General features: G+C 36.0%; 2 protein-coding genes across 2 annotated transcripts; one reads left to right on the forward strand and one right to left on the reverse strand.

Moving 5' to 3' along the window:
- Positions 1–14,637: 14,637 nt before the first annotated feature.
- LOC103942621 (protein disulfide-isomerase) lies at positions 14,638–18,597 on the forward strand. Its single transcript, XM_009352803.3, has 11 exons — positions 14,638–14,890; positions 15,376–15,406; positions 15,518–15,805; positions 15,900–16,088; positions 16,203–16,328; positions 16,590–16,727; positions 16,839–16,958; positions 17,098–17,212; positions 17,696–17,808; positions 17,925–18,135; positions 18,274–18,597. The coding sequence occupies exons 1-10, from the start codon at positions 14,715–14,717 to the stop codon at positions 18,129–18,131; spliced, it is 1,503 nt and encodes a 500-aa protein (XP_009351078.2). The 5' UTR covers positions 14,638–14,714; the 3' UTR covers positions 18,132–18,135; positions 18,274–18,597.
- A 148-nt stretch (positions 18,598–18,745) lies between these two features.
- LOC103942622 (two-component response regulator ORR9) lies at positions 18,746–22,069 on the reverse strand. The gene is made up of 6 exons (XM_048569590.1): positions 21,936–22,069; positions 21,607–21,809; positions 21,028–21,146; positions 20,417–20,497; positions 19,934–20,001; positions 18,746–19,277 (listed from the first exon to the last, which is right to left on the reverse strand). Exons 2-6 carry the CDS (start codon positions 21,776–21,778, stop codon positions 18,902–18,904), a joined length of 816 nt encoding a protein of 271 aa, XP_048425547.1. The 5' UTR covers positions 21,779–21,809; positions 21,936–22,069; the 3' UTR covers positions 18,746–18,901.
- Positions 22,070–22,629: the final 560 nt, after the last annotated feature.

Below are 22,629 nucleotides of genomic sequence, written 5' to 3' on the forward strand. Positions count from 1 at the left end.
TGGAAACGTTAAAAGTAAATGACTTTAATGTGTTCCATCATGTATGCAAAATATATTGCCATATAGAAGCTTACAACATTGTTGTTTGGATGGGAAAGTTCATTTATGAACTCTCCATTCGGTTCCAACCAGAAAGTGTATGACACTAATGGGGCGATAGCTCAAGCCAGGGAATCAAGGTCTCATCAAGGTCCGAACTCAAATGAGAGACTGAACCACATGATTGAGAATCATGTATAATGGTGACGTCGTTATTTTCAAGGTTGCTTCTATGGATAACATATAGATATCCATTGTTTAGGCCTACTACTCAGCCATTTATGAAATGAATTACAGAAGAGGTACAATCATATGATGACTAAGCTGATTGGCTCTAGTGCAAGTGGGAGATTGTTGGAAATGTGCCCTAAAACCAATCATATGATGATACTTATGGACATTTCAAACTAATGTAGTTTAAAGGGCAAACATTATTGTTTGAGCCGTCTCATATAAATGTTATATGCTTAAACGATAAGTCCAAGGAATATGTGATTGGAAGAATGCGATCTAAAAAAGTTAGATTCATGAGACCATTCTTTCGTTGACACATCCTAAACGTTCCTGATCATAGGATTGTCAATTGGGCATTGACAGTCCGTTAAGATCAGTACGTGCTATGTCTTCTCTCAGGGAGAGTGACTAGTCTCGAGTCATTGGTGTGTGTGACATCAAGACAAGTACGTAGGTGCTCAATAGAGAATGAGTTCACTGAACACGATCAACGAAGAGTTCTCATATTCATGTCACATGAGAACTCATGGTTGGGATAATGCAAATTAGTCTTTTGACCTGAGGCATCACAGTTGTCTTGTGGTTAGGTCCTTAATCTTTGATTATGTCAACGTCACTCTATCAGGGTGTCCACGGCATCGTTGGGGTTAAGCCACTTAGCCATGGAGGCAAGTGAATGCGCAACAAGGGATCTCTAACCTTCAAACTGTTTGAGGGAGAATACTCTATGATATGATTTGGAATCTCTGGCCAGAGTATGAATGAAATGTTGGAATGCGTTCCAGATCACATTCAAGGTAATCATATAAGCACAAGATTCACATTGGATAGTAGACATGAATAAACTATCAAACCAAACAATGTGGTCAAGAGTATTGTATTAGAGAAAGACCGTATTGCATTTGTAATCCTAAACTGAATAGGTTCTCCACCTCTTCTGATTAGCTTGGGTAACCATGATATGCTGCTAGGTGTCACTCATGGTTTGTGGAAGCCCTAAAAGTGTATTATCACTAACGGGAGAATTGAAAGTAAGTTTCAATTCACAATCGATTTGAAAGAGTTTGAATCGCCCACTGCCTCGCTAAAAGGAACCTAATGGATCGTACACCGTGTAAGGTAGAGTTTGAAGATTCAACGGAGATGAGTAAGAATAATTAAATGGTTTAATTATTTATCTAAGGCTAGGATTAATTAATATGTTAATTAATCAAACGAATAAGTTCGTTAAAGACCTCGGGTTAGTTTTGGGCCGCAAGGCCCAATGGGATTTGAATGTCAAGCCCATTAACTCAAGTTGTATGACAACTTGAATAAAACAAAGGGCTTGAAAGCCCAATAAACCTATAGGCTAGCCATGTGTAAAAGAATAGGGCTTTTGGTCCATTAGGTCACTTATTTGAAGGGACTATATAAAGGACTTTATAGCCTAAAATTTACTAAGGGTTATTTTTGGGGGAAAGGATGAGAACACAAGCTCTCCTTTCTCTCTAAAATTTTGGCCAATCTAGAGGGGAAAATCTAGCAATCTTACTTCCTCTAGGTCACTCATTTCTTCTTCAATATACCTTGGTGTGGAGACTTAGAGGTTCTCAATTTTGGGAACTTGGAGAAACCTTTTCATCCATCCAAATCCATGGATCCAAGATGCAAGGAATGAAGGCCCTCTCTTTGGGTGATTAGCCTTTGCTTATGCAAAGAGGAATCTACAAAGGTATTGATTTCTCAACTCACTTTGTTTTGAGTTGAGTCTTGGTTCACCTATCTACTAGGCTTTGAATTTCATGGGTAAATGTTTTGTTTTAAGTGCATACAAGCATGATTCCGCCTTTAATTGTTAATTGCATGCTATTGATGTTGCTTAAATGAACATGTTTTTCACAAATTTTCCTTCAACATTTTGATAGGTGATTATATTTTGGTTGGATTCTGTTGAGTGGTTCAGAATCCCTACTCTTGTTCATTTTCATAAGTTAGACTAGAACCCTGGATTCGAATGAATGAGAATTACCCATAATAGACCTTGTGGATATAAATTAGAATTGTTATGTTGTTACTTGGAATCCAGGCAGGGAATTATGTAGAATTCCTTTATTAAATGTCATGCATTGATATGTGATCTTGTCAACTGATTGACGTAACTAAATGTTAATATTATGCTTCCTTGATTTACGGAATTGGTTACTTAAAGTGATTGTGGAATGATGTTCAATATGATTGTTATTATTATGATAGACTCGTTGACCAATGTGGCTAGAGAATAACATTGTGCATCGTTGACTGTTCTTTGAGATGTTGCATACTATGAATTGTGGTATTATGTGAAACATAGTGATTGACATGATGGATGAATTGGAAAGCATATGCGTGGGATTAGCATACATGTGTGCATGATAAGGTGATAAATGTTGTTTGGTGTAAGGTTGAAGTGTAGTGTAGTATTCTATCATTTCTGCTAGAAGTATTTTATGAAAAGATTAGAGTTTGACGAATGGTGAACTACGAATGGCTTGATCCCTATTGAGGTAGGCAGTCTAATGAGAAGGTTAGATGTAACCATAAAGTATACGAAAAATTATTATGCAGTTGGATCTCGAGTGGTGTTTTGCCATATGTCAGCGACTGGGTATGTTAGAGATACAAGTATTCGGTGACATCACGTGTGGATCCTGAATGTATGTCGAGATCAGGGTGTGACAAATGGCCACTGTGCAGTGGAAGCTCCACGTTTGGGTTTGATGCTCACGGTTTGAACTTAACAAAGATAGGGAAGGCAGGACGTGATGGTGGTTCGATAGTCTAACTTGTTGAAGTGGTCAAATGATGGTGGTTCAATGGTACTATGCACGGAAAGTGTAGAGAGAGTGTGAGACGGTTTTGGAGAGATAAAGGAGGAAACAGAGAAGATAGAAAGGATGTAAGAGTGTCTTCGAGCATGGCTATGACAGTGGCCATCTCGCCAGAGTGGTATCAGTATGATGGTGGTGTGGTTGGTTTCTAGCCTTGTGGCCTCTCTGTTTTCAGAGAAGAAAAAGAAAACGAGGAGGAGAGAGGGAGTTTTAAAATAATAAACTTAGTAAGGTGTCAACAAGAGTGTGGTCCAAGGGTTTAAAAGAAATGGGAGAGTTTGAAAATGGGACCGAGATTTTTGCAGAGAAAGGACACAAGATAGGGCAGAAATGAGGTATGGGCCCCATGTGGCTCACAAAACAAGCCACAAAATATCTCTAAACATGAAATTACCAAATCGCGCTTCACGTTTGCAAATCCGTAAAATCTCCATCGTAACTCCAAATTTGATTTCGCATGTGCCTATGCATTCGTGTCGTTGTGTATTACACGATTACGCTAAAAGAATGAGTCATATGTCCCTCTAAACGATGGTCAATAAAAGTCAAAATCTTTACCACTAGGGCATTTTTGTGAATTCCCTAATTTAAAATAATAAAATCGTGAAATTAGGGATGAGTTGTTATAGTAAGACAACACTGTTCGTTCTTCCAATCTTAGATGGCCTTTTTTAGAAAGTCGATGAGGTACTTATACTTAACTCGCCTCATCAACTGTTATTGATAGATTTTCTATCAAATGCAATCCACTAATTAGTTTTTAATAATAACAAAACAGAATATATACTAGATGCTTCTTAGTTAATCTTGAAATTATATATATGTACCATATGGTTCTTAGTTAATCTGGATCTCAGAAATTCATCTCATACTGGCTGACGAATAAAATCATAGATTTTTGGTGGTTTCTTTAATACTTCATGTTGACCTTTAAACCTTAATGTGCACTCACATGTTAGACTACTCTTGAACGTCAGCCATGTCTTTGCAGCACTCTTCAAAATATCTGCTATGCTATTTGAATGTACTATAAAGGCTTTCTACAAATGCATAGTAAAAATTGGTCATTACTTTCACAAAGTCATATAGATGTAAAAGCTTTTTTTTTTTTTTTTTTTTTTTTTTGTTTTTTAGACAAACTTGAACCATGTCCCAAATCTTTTTTTTTTTTTTTTTTTTTGTTTTTTGTTTTAACATCATGACTCTACTTCTATTCAAGTTGGAATTGTAATTGTAATTGGTACAGTGGTACGTGCCATAACACCAATAAAACTAGCTAGTTTTGCTCTTGCAAATCCACACAGTTGTCCCTTACTATTATATCCAACCTCCAACCGATCCCATCACTTCTACCTTGCACTAAGTCTTGTAATTGAGTTGCACCTCTTGGTTTCCTTGTTACAAATTCTTGGTCATCCTCTTCTGAACCTGTCATTTCACCAAGATATTTTGCAAGATTTATATTGAATGAAGATAATGATCAAATTAGAAGTGTTAATTAGTAACAATAGATAAAACCTTTGTTATTCATGCAATTGTCAACTAATATTGCATTTTGGATGCAAGTTCCTATCTAAAGTGCGAATAATAGTATATACATCAGAAGAAAAAAAAAGGGCAAACGAAAACATTAAGTATTGATGGCAAAAGACAACACAACATAAATGTCATGCTTTCCGTTGAAAGAATGATTAAATTAGAAGTTTAAATAATTAATAACGATATGTATGGTATGAGTACAATGATACAAAATTGGTCGAAGTAATTTGGCGGAAAGACAATTTCAAAATGTTATGCCACTACAGTCATACACTACTACACCATCTTTTATTTGAACTTTGATTTCAAAATATGACATTAAAAGAAGAAAAATGTTAACGAAATGCTATAAGAAAAATAGGAAATTGCAACTGCATAAAAAGTTGGACAAAATATAAAGTCCTAATGTAATTTAAAAATATGCATTCAACGTAGAGTTCAATAACATATGAAATACAATAGATATTCTTATGAATGATATGACTATGTATTTTCAACCCAAATGCCTTCATAGTTATTATGTATGTAGATATTATCAGAGTTCTCAGTTATTACATCAAATAACTCAACAAGTGGTAATTTAGTAGTAAGACATTCACGTTCAATTATAGTATCTCCTAGCTCATCATCATGTAGCCAATCATACTGAAGCCTTGGCAATATAACCAACCACCTTGAATCATATGGATCTTCAATGCAAAACATCTACTTCACTTGACTAGCAAAAACAAAACTATCTGACTTATGTTCAATTTTGTTGAGGTTAATTAATTTGATTTCAAACTCTTCTAATCTGATGATGCCTTTATTTTCAACCCAATCACACTTAAAGACCACATGCGTGAATATTTTATAATTAAGTTCCCATATCTCTTGAATCACGCCATAAAAAGTCATATCCGTAATAACATGATTCTTATCCTTAACACTTAAAATTTGCATTATATTAGCCACTAAGCTTACTCCACTGTTTTCAGTGACTTGTGAATCATCACGAGAATTGTGTGAAAATTACAACCATTAACGGAATATTCAGAATATTTTGTTACTTCAGCTCAAACACCATGTGCTATCCAGCTCAAGGTTTCTCATATGTGATTATTAGGGACATTGAGTTCATTCTTAACCTGTAGATGTTTGCATAATTAGTTTGAGTTCATAAACAAACATGTTAGAACATAAGTACAATGTGAGTTTACTACCTTTTTCTGCATTCAATAAATGAAAGTTCGATTATGTTCATCTAAAGCTACTTCAATGCTTTTATTTAGTTGCTTAGCAAAGCATAGTATCTCATCCTCATCCTAACCCTAACCTAGCTTTCATAACAAATCCCAAATTTCAACTGGGAATAAATATATTGTGTTGATACATGGAGCTTGTCATGGATATCCAACTTTCACTATGTTTGACATTATCTTTTGAACTAAATAAAAACCGCATCAAAACCAACAACCAGAAATCAAAGCTCAGATGAACACAAACAATTTACTCCAACTCTCTAAACCAAATTTACATAAGATAGGTATTGAGTACATATTTTGAGTTTTATACTCTTAAATTGAAATCTTCGAATAAGAACTTCATGACATTCACTACTCTTTATGGAATTGTTTTGAGAGAGATAAAAACTTAAAAATCGCATTGTGGCAATTTAAACCAAATTTATCTAGAATAGGTATTGAGTACATATTTTGAGCTTTATACTCTTAAATTGAAATCTTTGAATAAAGAACTTCATAAGATTCTCTATTCTTTATGAAATCGCCTCGAGAGAGATATAAAACTTTTGGGATTTATATTATAGGTTCCTTTATTCCACATTTTTCAATGACTTTAAAAATAGAATTGCCTCTTTCCAATTTGGCCAACCCTTGACTTTGTCGACATTAATCGTAAAACGTGATTGAATAGCCCTTGATGATATTTTATTTATTTATTTTTAATTTAAACAACGTCACTTCCACTTAAGCATTGCTATCATGGAAAAAGACATTATTGTGAATATATTAAAGAAGAAGAAAAATAAAGATACCATAAGTTAGAGGAGACATGAAACCAAACCCTAATAGAAGTGGAAAACTATTAGAAACAAGAAAACCCAATTATATATATATATATATATATATATATGTATATATATAAAGTAAAACCCATCTTAACAAAATAAAAAATTGGCCAAAGAGAAAGATTATAATGACATGCGGCAATAGCACAAAGAGGACAAGAGTCCCACCAAACCCTAGGATGATCCACTTCAAAATCTACCAAATAATCAGCCACATGGTTCGCTTTGAGAAATATGTGTAACTTTTATGCACATAGAAGAGAGCAACACTCGACAATTCAACCGATGAACCCTCAAACGCTAGGGAATATGATTATTAGAATAAAAAATGAAAAGAACCAAGGATAAGTCATACTTAATCCAACACCAATCCTTCTCCTAAGCTAAGTTTACTGCATGAATTACAACATGCAATTCATCTTCTAAAGAGGTAGCCACCCCTAAAGAAGTAGCAAAAGACCCTAGACATGAATAAAAAAGATCATGAAAGATATCGCCAGAACTAGCCAATCTTGATGATCCACAAGCTACACTATCGGTATTCACCTTCACCAACAGTAGAGAAGGTAGTTTCCACAAAACTCCAACAACATGAGGTGACTTGGCAAGACGACCACACAAAATTATCTATTGTGATCCAACAATTCTCATTTTCATTTGCATGCTTTAAGTATTGCCAATGCTTGGGTTTAAGTGCATTTTCGGAGCTTCCATTGTCATGACAAACAATTGAAGATAAATTACTTATATAATTGGATCATCATTTAAATTTGACTTTTAATCTTTAATCTCCACATCTAGGGATTTCAAAGTTTGGAACCTATAAATCTGTCATGCCTCAGACATGCAACAGATTAATGTACATCACTTATGAGACAAGAGCGAATGTATCAACATTGATTCACGAAAGAGGTGAAAATTCGCAAAAATGCAATAAATATGATCACAACCATGAAGAATAAAAATAACTACAGTATTGATGGATGATCCATCTTGTGTACACAATTACTTGTTGATTGGAAAATCTAAACATCAACCGAATTAATCATGGTGAACCATGTGATCAAGATGCATCTCCCAAGCAAAAATCAGCAATTTATAAAATGCTTAAAGGTTGTGGTAAGCCATGAGAAGTTATGTGTCAAAATTAATCCCATGTGGCATGAAATAGCCAACAAAATTTGGAAAATTGCGGTTGTAATAATAAGAAAATAATATTATGACCATCTTATAGATATATTTAAGTTAAATGGTCCATAATTAGATGTTGATAAAGCTCACAAATACATTGTTAAATTCTCAAGAAGAAAATGGAGATTCAAGGTCAATTTTGACTTGGATGGTCTAAGTACAAATTTTTCGTATGAGCAATCCTTGTAAGGAGGTGCACAATGCACTATGTTGATGCCTCGAAATATATAAAAAAATAATCATACACCTCATTGTGATAGAGAATGCTGATAATCATACTATTATTTGGTCAATGAACTTCTAGTTCATGATTATGTGATATAACTCATAAGAGAAAATATGAGCATCTGTGGAAAAATGAATCCCACGAGACTCAAATACAACTTGGTATAATAAGAAATTCAACTAACAAAATAAATGAAATAAAAAAATTAAAATCAACACAATACAAGTGCTGAAAAACAAATAAAATTAAATAAAGAGCCAACCCATCGGGAGATAACTCAACCTTGAAGTGCTTGCTAAGCTCAAGGTGGGAGACAAAACTCAACCACTAAGAATGAAATAAAATGGTTTTCCATATGTCTTAGATAATAACTCTGAAATCTCAAAGTGGGTGGTATCCACCAAATTCAAATCATGAGAGAGAATTGTCTATCTATCTTAACCATTTGCATTTGTTTGTAATCAAAACTTGGTAAAACTACCCCAATGTTTGGGTTTGCAATAGAGTTGTGGTCGATGCATAATTGTAATAGCACAAGTACATCCACAAAAAAAATTCGTATGGTTTGCTTATGCAATGAAAACTTGAGGAACTTTAAGCCCTCAATTATTTAGAACGGATGAACGTTGTTCAGGTTCATTCAAATAATTTGTCATCTATGATGTACAATTTCATTCCTAGAAAAGGGACAATAATTTATCATGAATGTCGGTAATAAAAATCCTCATTGTTTGGTGTGTCCACTTAGTCTGACACATTCATATACCCATTTGGTTATAGGTGCAACGAGCTTTAGGTTCCAATTGCATGAATATGAACTTTTAAATTCATATTATACGAGGATGTAGACCTTCTAGGCATTGTTGGATAAGAATCGAAGATCAACGGATTCAAGTTTGATTCTTGTTATAGGATGAGAGTTAGAGGGACTGAAGCTTCTAATCTCTTATAATGAAACTCATCATTCCTCATTGCTAGCCCATTGTAAGGCTAAGTCTACCCCATCTTCCTTAGTATAAATAATATTGTTTGTTATTAAAAAAAAAAAAAAAACTCATCATCTCATAATTCGCGTAGTTTTAAACTGCAATCTTGCAACATAGTACTAGAGTCTAATAATATTCATCTTTAATTGTAAGTGAGAGATCTTAGGTTCGATTCTCGTCAGAGGCAAATTTGAACCAAATTATTGCTAGCCCATTGTGAGGCTAAGCACACTCTTTCCCCTTTAGTGTTGACAATATCGTTTGTTAAAAAATAAAAAAAAATTACTGCAATCCTATCACGAAAAAAATAGATTACATATATATCGGTATTAAATTACTTAATATAGGCGTAAATACACCATAAATGTGAAAGTAAATTGAATAATAAACATTGAATTGATTAGGAAGTAGATTACTTTATGCAAGTATTAATAAGGCCATTATTAAGGCTTTATGGCAAGAAAACATCGAGAAATTATTGGATTAGCAATCAAATTGAACATGATACCAAACCACCAATGATTCATGATCGAAGCCTCACAAAAAATTGCATTGGCTTTTCCTTCAGTAGTAAATCTACAACAAAGGAAAATGGTATAAGAAATATCTAGAAATATTGGATAAATCCCTATTATGTCCTCTTAACAAGAAACATAGAGAGCATAATTCTTCAAAGCATATTTGGTTTTCTGCGCCATTCTCTTATCTCAGTTCTTTGGAAGCAAAAACTAAAGAGCATTTTTGTGTTATAACATGTTAGAAATAGAATACAGAATAAAGTGAGATAACAAAAAAGAAAAAGAAAAGAGAAGATCTCAAGCATCTTCCATTAGCATTATTTCATCTTTATATAGGCCATCAAATACATGAGTGGTCTTAGGTTGTAAGTGAGAGATTTTAGGTTCAACTCTCCCATCCTTTTAGTATTGATACCATCGTTTGTTCAAAAAAAAAAAAAACATAAGTGGGGTGTGGGAACCCAAAAGGTTCTCCATAATAACCCACAAGGCTATCTACATTAGTATGATTATTTATGATGGTTTACTACCATACGTTGAATAAGTACAACAACTCTTTATGTTTCATAACAGAGATTATTTTGAAAATTTTCATAGTAATGACCTTTTCTTTATAGATTTTCAATAAATTAAGAGGGTGTATTCAATTGGGAATTTGAGAGACTTTAATGGATTTATAATCCATGGATTTTTATGGAATTTAATGGATGAGTAATGCTAGGGAGACTAAACTTGCAAACTAAATGATGTGTCACGAATAGAATTGAGCACGTTTATTAATGCTCAAGTAATAAACCAATCATCAACTTCCATGTCCTTTAGTTTCCAAAATTTACTGTACAAATTTAGTCTCTCTAGTATTACCCTTAATTGATTTGTAGAGATTCCGTATAAAATTTTGATTCAATTGTCTCGAAATTTCATGTGGAGAGGCGAGAATTATTGTGACAACCCGTTCCAAATTTTACGTTTTTATTTTATTTTAAAAGCGTGAATTTACAAAATTGCCCTAGAGGCAAGGACTTTGACTTCCGTTGACCATCGACTCGTGAGATGTGGGACTTATTCTTTTAGCATATCCTCGTAGTACTTATTGGTACGAACGTATAGGCGAAAGCCGTTTGCAAGTCCGGATTATAATGGTATAGTTACGGACGTTCGGAATTGGTTATTCAAGGTTTAGTGTTTATTTAAATTAAATCCCCACCTTGTGGGGAAAAAGCCCAATCAGAAATGGAAGAAAGAAAAGAAAAAAAAAGGGGAGTGGGTTCTCGTCCACCCGCACCCACCGCGGGTTCCCATTTTCCAAGGCCGATTCCGGCCAACTCCGATGGAGTTTTTCGATGCCACCACCACCATCTTGAAGCTCTCATTCCCCTCTACAAAACCCACCCAAGAACCACCTTGATTAACCATGGGATGTGGAGGTTTGAGGCCACGAAAGTTGACGAAAATCAATGGTGCTCCGGCCACCCTTCTCGATTTTCTGGCAAATCGGCAAAGCAATGGCTGATGCCACCACTTGGGCTTTGTAGCCCATCATCCCAGGAGCAAAACCCAACCAACCTTGACCCCGTTGAACCACCGTAGACGACGAATCGACGTCGGGAAGTTTTAGGCACCCGCCAGCTTCGTGGGCAAAATTGACTATCTTCCGTCCACTTTTGGACTTCATGGTAGGTATGAAAGTTGCTCCACTCACTGAGATCTTCATTTCTGTGAAGTTTGAAAATTTTTGGAAATAGTTGGATTTTCCGGCGAGTAGGGGCGGCCGACCGCCACCCGCGGCGGCGCGTGCGGCGGCGAATGTTTTGAATTCAGTTTTGTCATTTGAATGACGTAGGTTGATCGTTGGAACCTAAATTCGTTACGATACGTTACTTGATAAAAATGTGAATCGATGATCCGACCGTTGGATCGTCACCAAAATTGGATACATTATAATACATAATATTTAAAGATCATAGGAATTTACAGATCGGGAATCCGACTTACAGATCTTCCTGAATTGGATTTGTAAGTTAGTAAAATAAATGTTCACGGCCACTTGTTTTAGGCAATTGGCGGAAATCTGACCGTTGGATCGTAATGAAATTTTAATATGTTATTCTAGAAACATATTGTGGATCGTTGAGAGTTGCAGATTGGAAATCTGATATGCGGATCTTCCGGGTCAAGTTATACAGGGTTGTAAACCCTACCGTCGATCTTTGATCGACGGTTGACTTGTGGTCAATGGGTATCAAACTATTTTTGAATGTCGTTAAGGTTGTGTTTTATGTGAATTACGTATTCTACGGATAAGAGTTCTGAGATGTGATTTGATAATTGGCCACAGGGACCGATCATTCAGGACGCCTCGATGCGTGCGCTAGAGAAGTATAGCGTGGACTCCAGGTGAGTGGATCTTTTCCTTTTTATTGTGCATATTATTGAGAGTTCTATCGACACTTTTAAATTGATTAGGTATATTACCTTCATATAATTATTGTGAATGCTTGAAGTACCTATATGAACTACGAATGGCTTGATCCCTGTTTAGGGTACGTAGGCAGTCTAACGAGACGTTAGATGCAGCCATAAAATATTTGAGACAAAAGCCTTGCTTGGGAAATTGAGTAATGAGAAGGAAATTGGTAAAGACAAGTTTTAGTTTTGTGAATTAGTTAGTTAAATTAGAGTTAATTGGGTTGTCATGGATAATTATCCCTGAAAATAAGTAGCTTGGGAGTAGGGCGTTATTGATTGTACACTTCACACTATATTGTTTATAATTGAAAATGCTACGACATGGCTGAGTAGTAGATTGCATCATGATATATCCATATGTATATTACTTGCATATAATTATTGGGAATGCTTTCAAGTGCAAAGGTGAACTCAGGACACCCAGGTAAGTTCAGGTGAGTTTATGGTACTAGTTGAATCGATTGCGTTATAGCATGACTACAGTTATGAGTTAGGCAACTTCGATACGATCGTACTGGTTGCCATGAGTTGCACATGTTATATTGAGATGCATTGAGAGCTCATAAACCTGCACCCCAGTGTTAGTGCTCCCGCCCGTGGCCAGGGCACAATCCTTCACATGATGTTCACCTCCCGCACCTTACGCTCACCTTGGATCCAAGGTAGGTGCACAGTCTTGTCGTACAGACCACTTTAGGTGGTTTCGACTCGTAGGTGACCCGCGATTATTCGCCCAGTCTTCACGTGATCGTAGCACTTGAGCGTATTTATTTACACCCAGTCCTGTCGTACAGACCACTTTAGGTGGTTCCGACTCGTGTGCAGGTATACTTATTGAGCTATTGGCTAGCCAGGATTGATGAGATATGGATAAGTCGTACAGGTCACTATAGGTGACTCTGACTTATATGCTAGCCAGGATTGATGAGATATGGATAAGTCGTACAGGTCACTATAGGTGACTTCGACTTATATGCTAGCCATGATTGATGAGATACGGATAAGTTGTACATGTCATTTTAGATGACTCTGACTGATATATCACTTTGTATTGATTTAGTTCATTTGGCCTACTTATTAATGTATGGTGGATTTGACGGCAAATCGTGGTTTTGGTCATTTCTGAGTATGGTTTGGATATATGTATATATGTTGTACTGTCTTATGGAAAACGATACGGGTTTTACATTTAGGGGCATTACTTTTAGAGAGATAATAACTTTGGGAAGCTTGGTTTTATTGCTTACTCACACCTTCTGTTTGGTGCCCTCCAGGTTTTAGCTGCTGAGTTTGTATCGACAAGAATCTGTGGCGAATCTTAGTATTGATGGATATTTTTTAGGGTATGATTCTTACCCACACTACTGTACCTTACTTATGCTCTGACATCGCGTGTGAAATGGGTTCGCTCCCACTCGTAGCACACTCTGGTATTTAGACACTTTTAGATTCAAATTCATTCACTTTTTATACATTATCACATTTTATGGCTTCGTCACCTTCCAAGTGTCGACCAGCACAGCTCGATTCAGGGTCCAAGTGGACTTTCTGGGTCGGGGTGTGTCAATTATGGAGGCTTAAAATAACTACGAAATCACTCCAATTCTCTTTAATTCCTCAACTTTTTCAAATTCTTCAAAATCAATTTCTAACTAAATACACTTTGAATGTTATAAACTTTTTTAAACTTCTAATTGAATCCACCCGAATTTATAAGAATTTTAATAAACTATCTTAAAATCCTAATTGAATACACATTGAATTTCAGATAATCACTTTAATCCTGATTGAATACCTTAGCTTCATTAAAAAAATTAAAATCCTTCAAAATCTCAATTGAATATACCCTCTTAAGATTTTTTTTGGAAAGTGTTTCAAATTACTATTTTCTTTTATTGCCAAATGAAGAAAGCCGTTTTTTACTTTTTTAAATACAAAAATACAAAGTCGAAGCCGTTTTGTGTGGGGTCTTGAAAGAAAAAATAAGGAAATTTTAACGAAAAACTCTCAGTACTGTTCATTTTAATGAAAAACCACATTTTTACACTAAAAAGTCAATCCTAGTATTCACTTTACCCTTTATTTTGTCTTTATCGTTAGAACTCAAAATTTTGAAGCTCTTTTCATTAATTTTCTTAAAAAATAATGTAGCTGCAAACCGTTTGTTATAAAATAAAAAGGTAATAAATTAAAACCAAAACATAGGAAAATTTCCTCTGACGTGGCAGAGATTTATTGGTTGAACATCGTCACTACACTACACCTGGCTGCAACTTACCATTTATTTCCGTACCAAATCCGATTCACTTGCCATCTTTGCGTGACAAATTCCAAATTAGCATTCCTGTGACAATGAATCACCAATCATAATCCTCCACGTGTAATGTCGACGACATGTAGAGCGAGTACCCACCACAATCCCACCCGCGCGAGTGTAAAAAAGGAAGATATCCAAGAGACTGTCACGTGTGAGTCTGTGACTACCATGTTTGTCTCGTTATCTCTCTCTCTCTCCACGCCCCATATAATCCCCCTCTGTCTCCAGCCAGAGAGCGACTCTCAGAGACCTCCATAGACCAAAACGGCTAAACGGAAATGGCGTCGTCGTCTAGGGTTTCGCTATGCTTCTTCTTCCTCCTCGCCGTGTTCTCCACAGCGATCCGCGCCGAGGAGGCGGAATCGAAGGAGTACGTCCTCCCTCTCGACAGCTCCAACTTCGCTGACACTGTAGGCAAGCACGACTTCATCGTCGTCGAGTTCTACGCGCCGTGGTATGCAATTAGCATCTCGCTCATTTTTTTTTTTTTTTAACCGTTGATTCTGTTTCCTTTGATGATCTGATCGATGTTCGTTGCTCTTTTTTCGTTTGATTTGTGTTTGGATCTGAAATTTTTCTGAATTAATGTTTTCAACATATTTAATTAAGCGATTCGTGAGGAATTATTCTGGATTTGATTTCACGGAATCACGGTTGAAAAATTGATGCTATATGTGTGAATTCTTGTTCAAGCTTGTGAATTTAGAGCTTACTGCATCAGCATGCAGTGGTTTAATGGTCGATTTAGCGTTTTATTATTTAATTTTCGGAATATAATTGCGAAAGTTATACCGGAGAAGCATGTATTTGGAAAATGCGTATCTGTGCTGAAGAAATGAGATACCGATGTGCTTTTGGGTTTTTGATTTGGTTTTTTTGGGTAATTGGTACTTTTCTGATAGATTGTTGTCTTAATTTTGCTGTCTATGTTTCTTATAGGTGTGGCCACTGCAAGAAGCTCGCTCCTGAGGTACGAAATTAAGCTGTTGAATGTTAATTTCTCACCAGTTTTGCATTTTAATTGAGAAACCCTGTATTTTCTGATTCTTTTGACATTATTAATTTGTTTAATTTTGGATAGTATGAAAAAGCTGCGTCGATTTTGAGTAAAAATGACCCACCAGTCATTCTAGCAAAGGTTGATGCCAACGAAGAGGCAAACAAAGGACTTGCTTCTGATTATGAGGTGAAGGGATTCCCCACAATTAAGATTCTAAGAAATGGTGGGAAGACCATCCAAGAATACAAGGGTCCTCGAGAAGCCGAGGGTATTGTTGAATATTTGAAGAAACAAAGCGGTCCTCCTTCTGTCGAAATCAAGACTACTGACGATGCAACTACTCTTGTTGGCGACAAGAAGATTGTTGTTGTAAGTGTTCTATGTCTGTTTATGTTTCCTAGCTTGATGTAATCTTTTGAGGAGTATCAAATGGCATAACTACTCATGCATAATATGTTTGCAGGTTGGTGTGTTCAAGGAGTTCTCCGGAGAGGCATATAATAACTTCTCGGCTCTGGCTGAGAAATTGCGTTCTGATTATGAATTTGGTCACACCCTGGATGCCAAGCTCCTTCCTCGTGGTGATTCATCAGTGTCTGGACCCGTAGTTAGATTGTTCAAGCCATTTGATGAACCTTTTGTTGATATTGAGGTAGTATTGACATTTTTCTTGGCTTAGATTTGTTTTGTTTGGATCCAGTTTGTCATGCTGGTTTTTGACGTATTAGGGACAGTATATTTAATTCCGAGGTGATCATGCTTGCAGGATTTTCATGTGGATGCTCTAGAGAAGTTTGTTGAAGATGCTAGTGTGCCACTTGTAACAGAATTCAACAATGACCAAACCAATCACCCTTTTGTTATCAAATTCTTCAACAGTCCAAATGAGAAGGTATATATAATATGCTACGGACATGATTTGGATTTATTTATTATTAAATTGATGCGTGTTGGGAAAATATGTTTTACTTTGCATTATCAAGATATTTCATTGAAGGTCACTCAAGTTCTATCCACATGGTTCTTTTGGTATGTCCTATTGAGCAATGTGTTTAATCATAGTTCTGTTGTAGCCTAATGCTCTTATCTCAATCTTTTTTTTCTTCCCAAAATATGTGATGCAGTCTTCTAACACGAGTTTTGGACTTGGTAGGCTATGTTGTTTCTGAACTTCAGTGACGAGTCTTCTGATGCTTTTAAATCAACGTATCGTGAAGTTGCTGAGAAATATAAGAAAGAAGGCATAAGCTTTCTCATTGGAGATCTTGAGGCTAGTCAGGGCGCCTTCCAGGTCAGAATGTTCTCATTTGGACTACCCTTTGCAATTGTCTTTGTCTTCCCAGATTCGTTTTATGATGTATATTTCTTCCCATGTTAATGTTCTATTGGTTTTTGTGAACAGTATTTTGGACTCAAAGAAGACCAGGTGCCTCTCATCATCATCCAGACTCCCGGTGGCCAAAAGTTTTTGAAACCAAATTTGCAGCCAGATCACATAACATCATGGGTTAAGGAGTACAAGGTAAGGCTTCTGCCGCCTTCTTGTGATGCAGTTGTCCCACAAGGGATGATCATCATTATTGTTTTTATATGCTGATTGCATTGAAGTTTGATTAAAGCTATATATGTTGATGCTTATTGACTAAATTACATAACTGCAGGATGGGAAAGTATCACCATTCAAGAAGTCTGAGCCTATTCCTGAGCAAAACAATGAGCCTGTCAAGGTAGTCGTTGCTGACAGCATCCAGGACTACATCAAGTCTGAGAAAAATGGTGCGTAAACAGACACTGTTGCATTATATTGTCAAGTGTCATTTTCTCCTCAGTCATTCTTCTTGTTAGTATTTTTCTGCATATCTTTTGATTACTTGATCTTCTTTGGTTACTTGTTAACACCTTTTTATTGGTCAACCTTGTTAACACGTTTTGAGTGACGATTACCTTAAGCAGAACAAACACTTTGTGCAAATACCTTACCGTATTCTATGACCAAGGGAAAACTATTTGATGTACAGGAAAAACTTATAAAAATTGCTTAATATATTGAGTGTTATGCGGGGATCATCTAGGTTTTTTTCTATACTATAAATTTGAATAAGGCAGACGGTTGTTTGGGCAACACCGTGAAACTTGGTGCATATTTAATTCACATAGCTGCTCACTGTATATTTTAATGTTTTCGGCTGTTGTCTTCACATGGTTTCTCTCAGGGGTATGGCTAGAAATTCGTATAACATGATTTTGTTTACTATCCAGTGTTGCTTGAGTTTTATGCTCCTTGGTGCGGACACTGCAAGAAGCTTGCTCCTATTTTGGATGAAGTTGCTGCCTCGTATGAAAAGGATTCCGATGTCGTTATTGCAAAATTTGTAAGATTTATTACCCTTGCTTGTGGCTTTATCAGCCTTTATTACAAATGCTGATATTTCTAGTTTGTGAAGAGTTTTTTCTTAATTGTTATTCATTTCTTGCTTTCGTTTTTCAGGATGCCACTGCAAATGATGTGCCTAGCGACTTTGATGTCAAATACTACCCAACTCTGTACTTCAAGACGGCGAGTGGAAAGGTCTTGTCGTATGACGAGGAAGATAGAACTAAGGAAGCCATCATTGCTTTCATTGAAAAGAACCGGGACAAAATTGAGAAACAAGCAGAGTCGGAGAAGCAAGAATCCGGAAAAGATGAGCTCTAAATAGGTAATTGCATCCCGTCTTTAACTTTCATATTTAGTTTACACAGTTTGACAAAGCTCCCGAAGCATAGTTATATTCTTCAAAAATTCAATGAAGTTGCTCGTCCGGTTGTGGTCTCAAATTGTTCTTTTCCTGAACCAGCTGTACAAGGAGAACAGATACATTGAGGCAACTAGTTGGATGTTATGGCGGCCGCGATATGAACTTTGAGAACGGTAGAGCATAAAAGGAAGCAATGTCTGACGTACCTCCCCGTATCCCTCCTTCCTATTTGTTATGTTCGTTTTTCGGTTTCCCTTTGAATTGAATAAAGTGGGAGGTGTTTTCGTTGTCGGGTGCACTAGTTTCAGGGATAGCAATAGTGTTACAGTGTGCAGTTTTGTTAATGTAGAAGAAACCCTCAGACGGAGTTTATTTTACAAATGCTCAAGTTAATTATATCTCTGAATCCCAGTTATACCATAACTTTCCATCGTCTGTGTGTCATTTGTGGTTGCTTTCTGTTTAGACACACAAAATTGACACGCTAGCTAGCGCTCTAAAAGAGGTGGGCCCGACCATTATGTGCGAGAGTTTAGGGGGTCGAAACTCGAGATCATCGAATCCACCTGCGGAAATGAAACCACATTTTGGTTGGAAAATAGAGTGTGCAGTACAAGAATGAAAATGTGATTACTGTATGTACAGAATACTCACCACAACAACCACCACTAGTAATAAATTGAATTTAAACTAATTAATCTTGATTATACTAGAACACGTAATCCCTTCATCTTGGGCCTTGATCTCTCTGATACTGTTTGGGCCTGGAACACCTAGTCCCTACACCTTGGGCCTTGATGTCTCTGACATTGTTTGGGCCTAGAGCGCCTAATCCCTTCATCTTGGGCCTTGATCTCTCTGATATTGTTTGGGCCTTCCTCTTGCTAATACTATTGCTGTTGATGGTAGTACCCTTCACATGAGTCATCTCAGTAGTGCTTTTGGTTTGGGCATTTTGGTCATTTTGGTCATTTTCACCACCAGCCTCATTGTGGTTAGAATAATAATGTTGGAGGGATTTGAGCAGGTAAGGCCGAAGCTTCTTCAGATCTGACAACTGGAGTGGCTTCAACAGAAACTCCTCTGCCCCTTCTTCCAAGCACCTGCGATTAATATTCAACTCACATTGTTCAAGTTGCGTGCGACAAGCAATTTTCTGAGTTCTCTCTCTCTCTCTCTCTCTCTTAATTTCGAAGAAAACAATTATATAGGTATATTTGTCTATTTGCTCTCTAAACTTGTATAGAGTTATTGTCGATTTCTTTCTGAATTTTAATTTTAGCCGATTACTTTCTTGAACTTTTATAATTAGTCAATTTCCCTTTAAACTTTAACTTTAGCAGATTACCTTCTGAATTTTTATAAATAACCAATTTTCCCCCCATAACGCTAGATTTTAAAACATTTATTCAATTTTGTATCCATTTTGATTATGCAGACAATACATGATAGTTGTATGGGGGTAAAAAGAATAAAATTGGATAGATGAAAATTAGACGAAAATTTTAAAATCTAAGGAGGGCAGGAAATTGGTTATTTATAAAATTTAAAGGGGTAATCGGCTAAAGTTAAAAGTTCAGGAGGAAATTGGTAAATTACAAAAGTTCAGGAGCAAATAGCTAAAATTAAAGTGCAAGGAGGAAATCAACACCTCTATACAAATTTAAGAAACAAACCGACAAATACCTTTTATATATAAAGGAGGAATGGAAAATAATTTCGAACTAGAAAAAGAAAATAATTAAAGCAATTAGCTCACATGCTGATTCTTGAAGGAACATTTTCTGATGACATGACCACGACTGGTACGTCCTTCCAAGAAGATCCCTGTATGTATACAGATATCAATTAATTAATAAGTAAATACTATACAAATTTCAAGAAATGTTAGGACTAGGATATTGGCATGCTCACAACCCGCCAGATAATTTATAGTGCTAATTCTGTTTGACGGCTAGAATAGATCATATTGTATCACTTATCTAAAAAATTATCTACTTTTTTGTACATGGTTTAAATTGTACTACGATCACGGATTATATAAGAATTAAGATTGATTAATGATCTATAAAGTAACAATTTTAATTGTGAAAACAAAATAAACAAATGAAATCGTTAAAATTCAATGAGTAGTGAGGTACACCACACAAATAGACTAAGAGGATTGTGAGTATGTTGCAAGTGGTTTCAAAACAGTAGGAGAAGTAGTAGGGTAATTAGTCAGTCAGTTGTGGTGGTTGACCTTGACGCGTTTCAGCAAATCATAGCCGCTCATTCCGGGCATACAGAAGTCCGTCATGATCAAGTTGATGGCTTTTGATCCCTGCATTCGATTCAATTCAGAAATGAATTAGTAATCATCTTCTCCACAGAAAAACCTAATTAGCATAAAACTTAAGAACATGCATGCTAAGCTTTAATTAATACTAAAACCTAAATTAATTCTATTTAATTTTAGGACTAGTAAATTCTTCTTTAATATGTGTTGTTTACCGTCGGACATAATCGAACTCTTTGACCTAACCTAATTTTAACTCGTTACTCTACTATCCTTACCACTTTGAGGATCAATTTCAAAAGCTCGAACGCACAAAATTCAGTACTATAGATGGATTATCAGATAAAAATGAAATCAATTTCAAGTACGTTTCTAGCCGGAAGGTTTAAGTTTTTACCGAGGGAAGTATCAGATATTTTTCCCAAGGATTTTCTCAGACATTCCTGGGAGTAGAGATTTATATGTTCCTGTACGTGATATTCCACTCGTATAAGTTGCAACTTACCTAAATTCCGGAAAATGTACTAGTAATATATATTTTTGTTATGTGTCGAAGGATAATCATGAAATCTCACCTCTGGTACATCTGATGACTGAGGGGAGCTGGATGAAGAGGAAGTTGCAGTACTTCGGTTTAGGTCTTCAAGCAAACCCAGATATTTTAGTGCTTCATCCCCAGAATCCACACAAGTCACTGTTAATTAAAATATTTTAAGACTATCAGAAAGCAAGTTCAAACAAGGGAAAGGTTTGATGCAAGTTCATCCAAGAAAAGTTCGGCAATAAAAAAAAAATCATGACAATTTTGAAGAGAAAAAACACCATATTATTAACATGCAATGTTCTATCTATATGTATATGTGTGTGCGTGCGTGCGTGTGTGTGTATGTTTATTGTTATATTTAAAACTAAAAGAAATATAAAACTAAGAAGCCAAAAAAATGTGAGTGTTGAGAGGAAGGTCATTAATCAATTAATTAAATATTTTTTTTATACGAATCAAATATTCTACTAATTTATCTATATTATGGGAAGGGCATTCGAATTTGGGCGTGGAAAAAGAATATATTGTTCTAATCAACATAGCTACGCTCGAGAGTCAAGTCTGTATTAATTAATTAATGAATCTATCTTCAAATATAGGGGTGGTGTACCTTCATATGAAGAACCTCTAAGGAGCCTCTCCAGGAGTTTCCTGTCCAAAAGGCTGTCATCTACAGCCAATACATGGAAATGTTGGTTCTGCAGCAGCTGCTGTTGTTGTTGTTTGGGGTCTGCAACATCTGACTTCACCACCACCTCCATTTTCAGACAAACTGACGACATCAAAATTTACACTATTGAAGTTTAATGGTGCCTGGTGAACACAGTATAATCTCTGTTAGCTATTTCTGCTGCTGCTTCTGTATATTCTTTCTACCAATGTGGACCTTTATATTTCTTAGAGAGAGAGAGAGAGAGAGAGAGAGAGAGAGAGGCGTGCCTTAGGGGAAATGAATGAATGAAGGAATGCGAGGTGGTGTGTGATTATTCCATGGGTGCAAGGTGTACTAAGTAAGTAGGTGGGTTTATATATCAGATGAGGAGAGAAGCAACCAAACCTGTTTTTGAAAGAGAGAGAGAGAGAGAGAGAGAGAGAGAGATGTCGTTGATATTGTCATGTGTCATGCATATGTACTACTCTTTGTTGTGATCTCTCACTAGATTCTCTCCACCGCGTTGGTACAACCACTCATATCTCTCTCTCTTTCTCTCTCTGAGATCTTCTTTATTTTCTTTGTTAAGATTTTGTTTGATTGCCAAGGGAAATCCGGAGGTCCTTTTTCCCATTTGGTCAAGATAATGATGAAATGGAGTTGATTTTGGGTGCAAATTGGATTGGATTATATTAGGGACTTAAGACAAATGTGGTTAGCTTAGCTTTGCTTGCTAAGTTTCTATATTTGGGTCTCTCCTTTTCTTTCTTCTTCCTAATTAAAAATTTATGGAAAGTGTTTGGAACTGTTTGAGTAGTCGTATAATATTATTCATAACGCTGTTTTGGATAGTAGATGTAATTAAGGCCAAATTCTCTTCATGTTTCTTTTTCATGAATAAATTCTTTCTTATGACGTCGAGGTTACTCAAGAAAAAAAATTGGAAAGTGTTTTGTTTTCATATAACAGTTAGTAAGTTAC

This window comes from the organism of the source record quoted next, unplaced genomic scaffold (assembly GCF_019419815.1).
Source record: "Pyrus x bretschneideri cultivar Hongxiangsu unplaced genomic scaffold, Pyrus_bretschneideri_v1 Contig100, whole genome shotgun sequence".
NCBI lineage: Eukaryota > Viridiplantae > Streptophyta > Magnoliopsida > Rosales > Rosaceae > Pyrus > Pyrus x bretschneideri.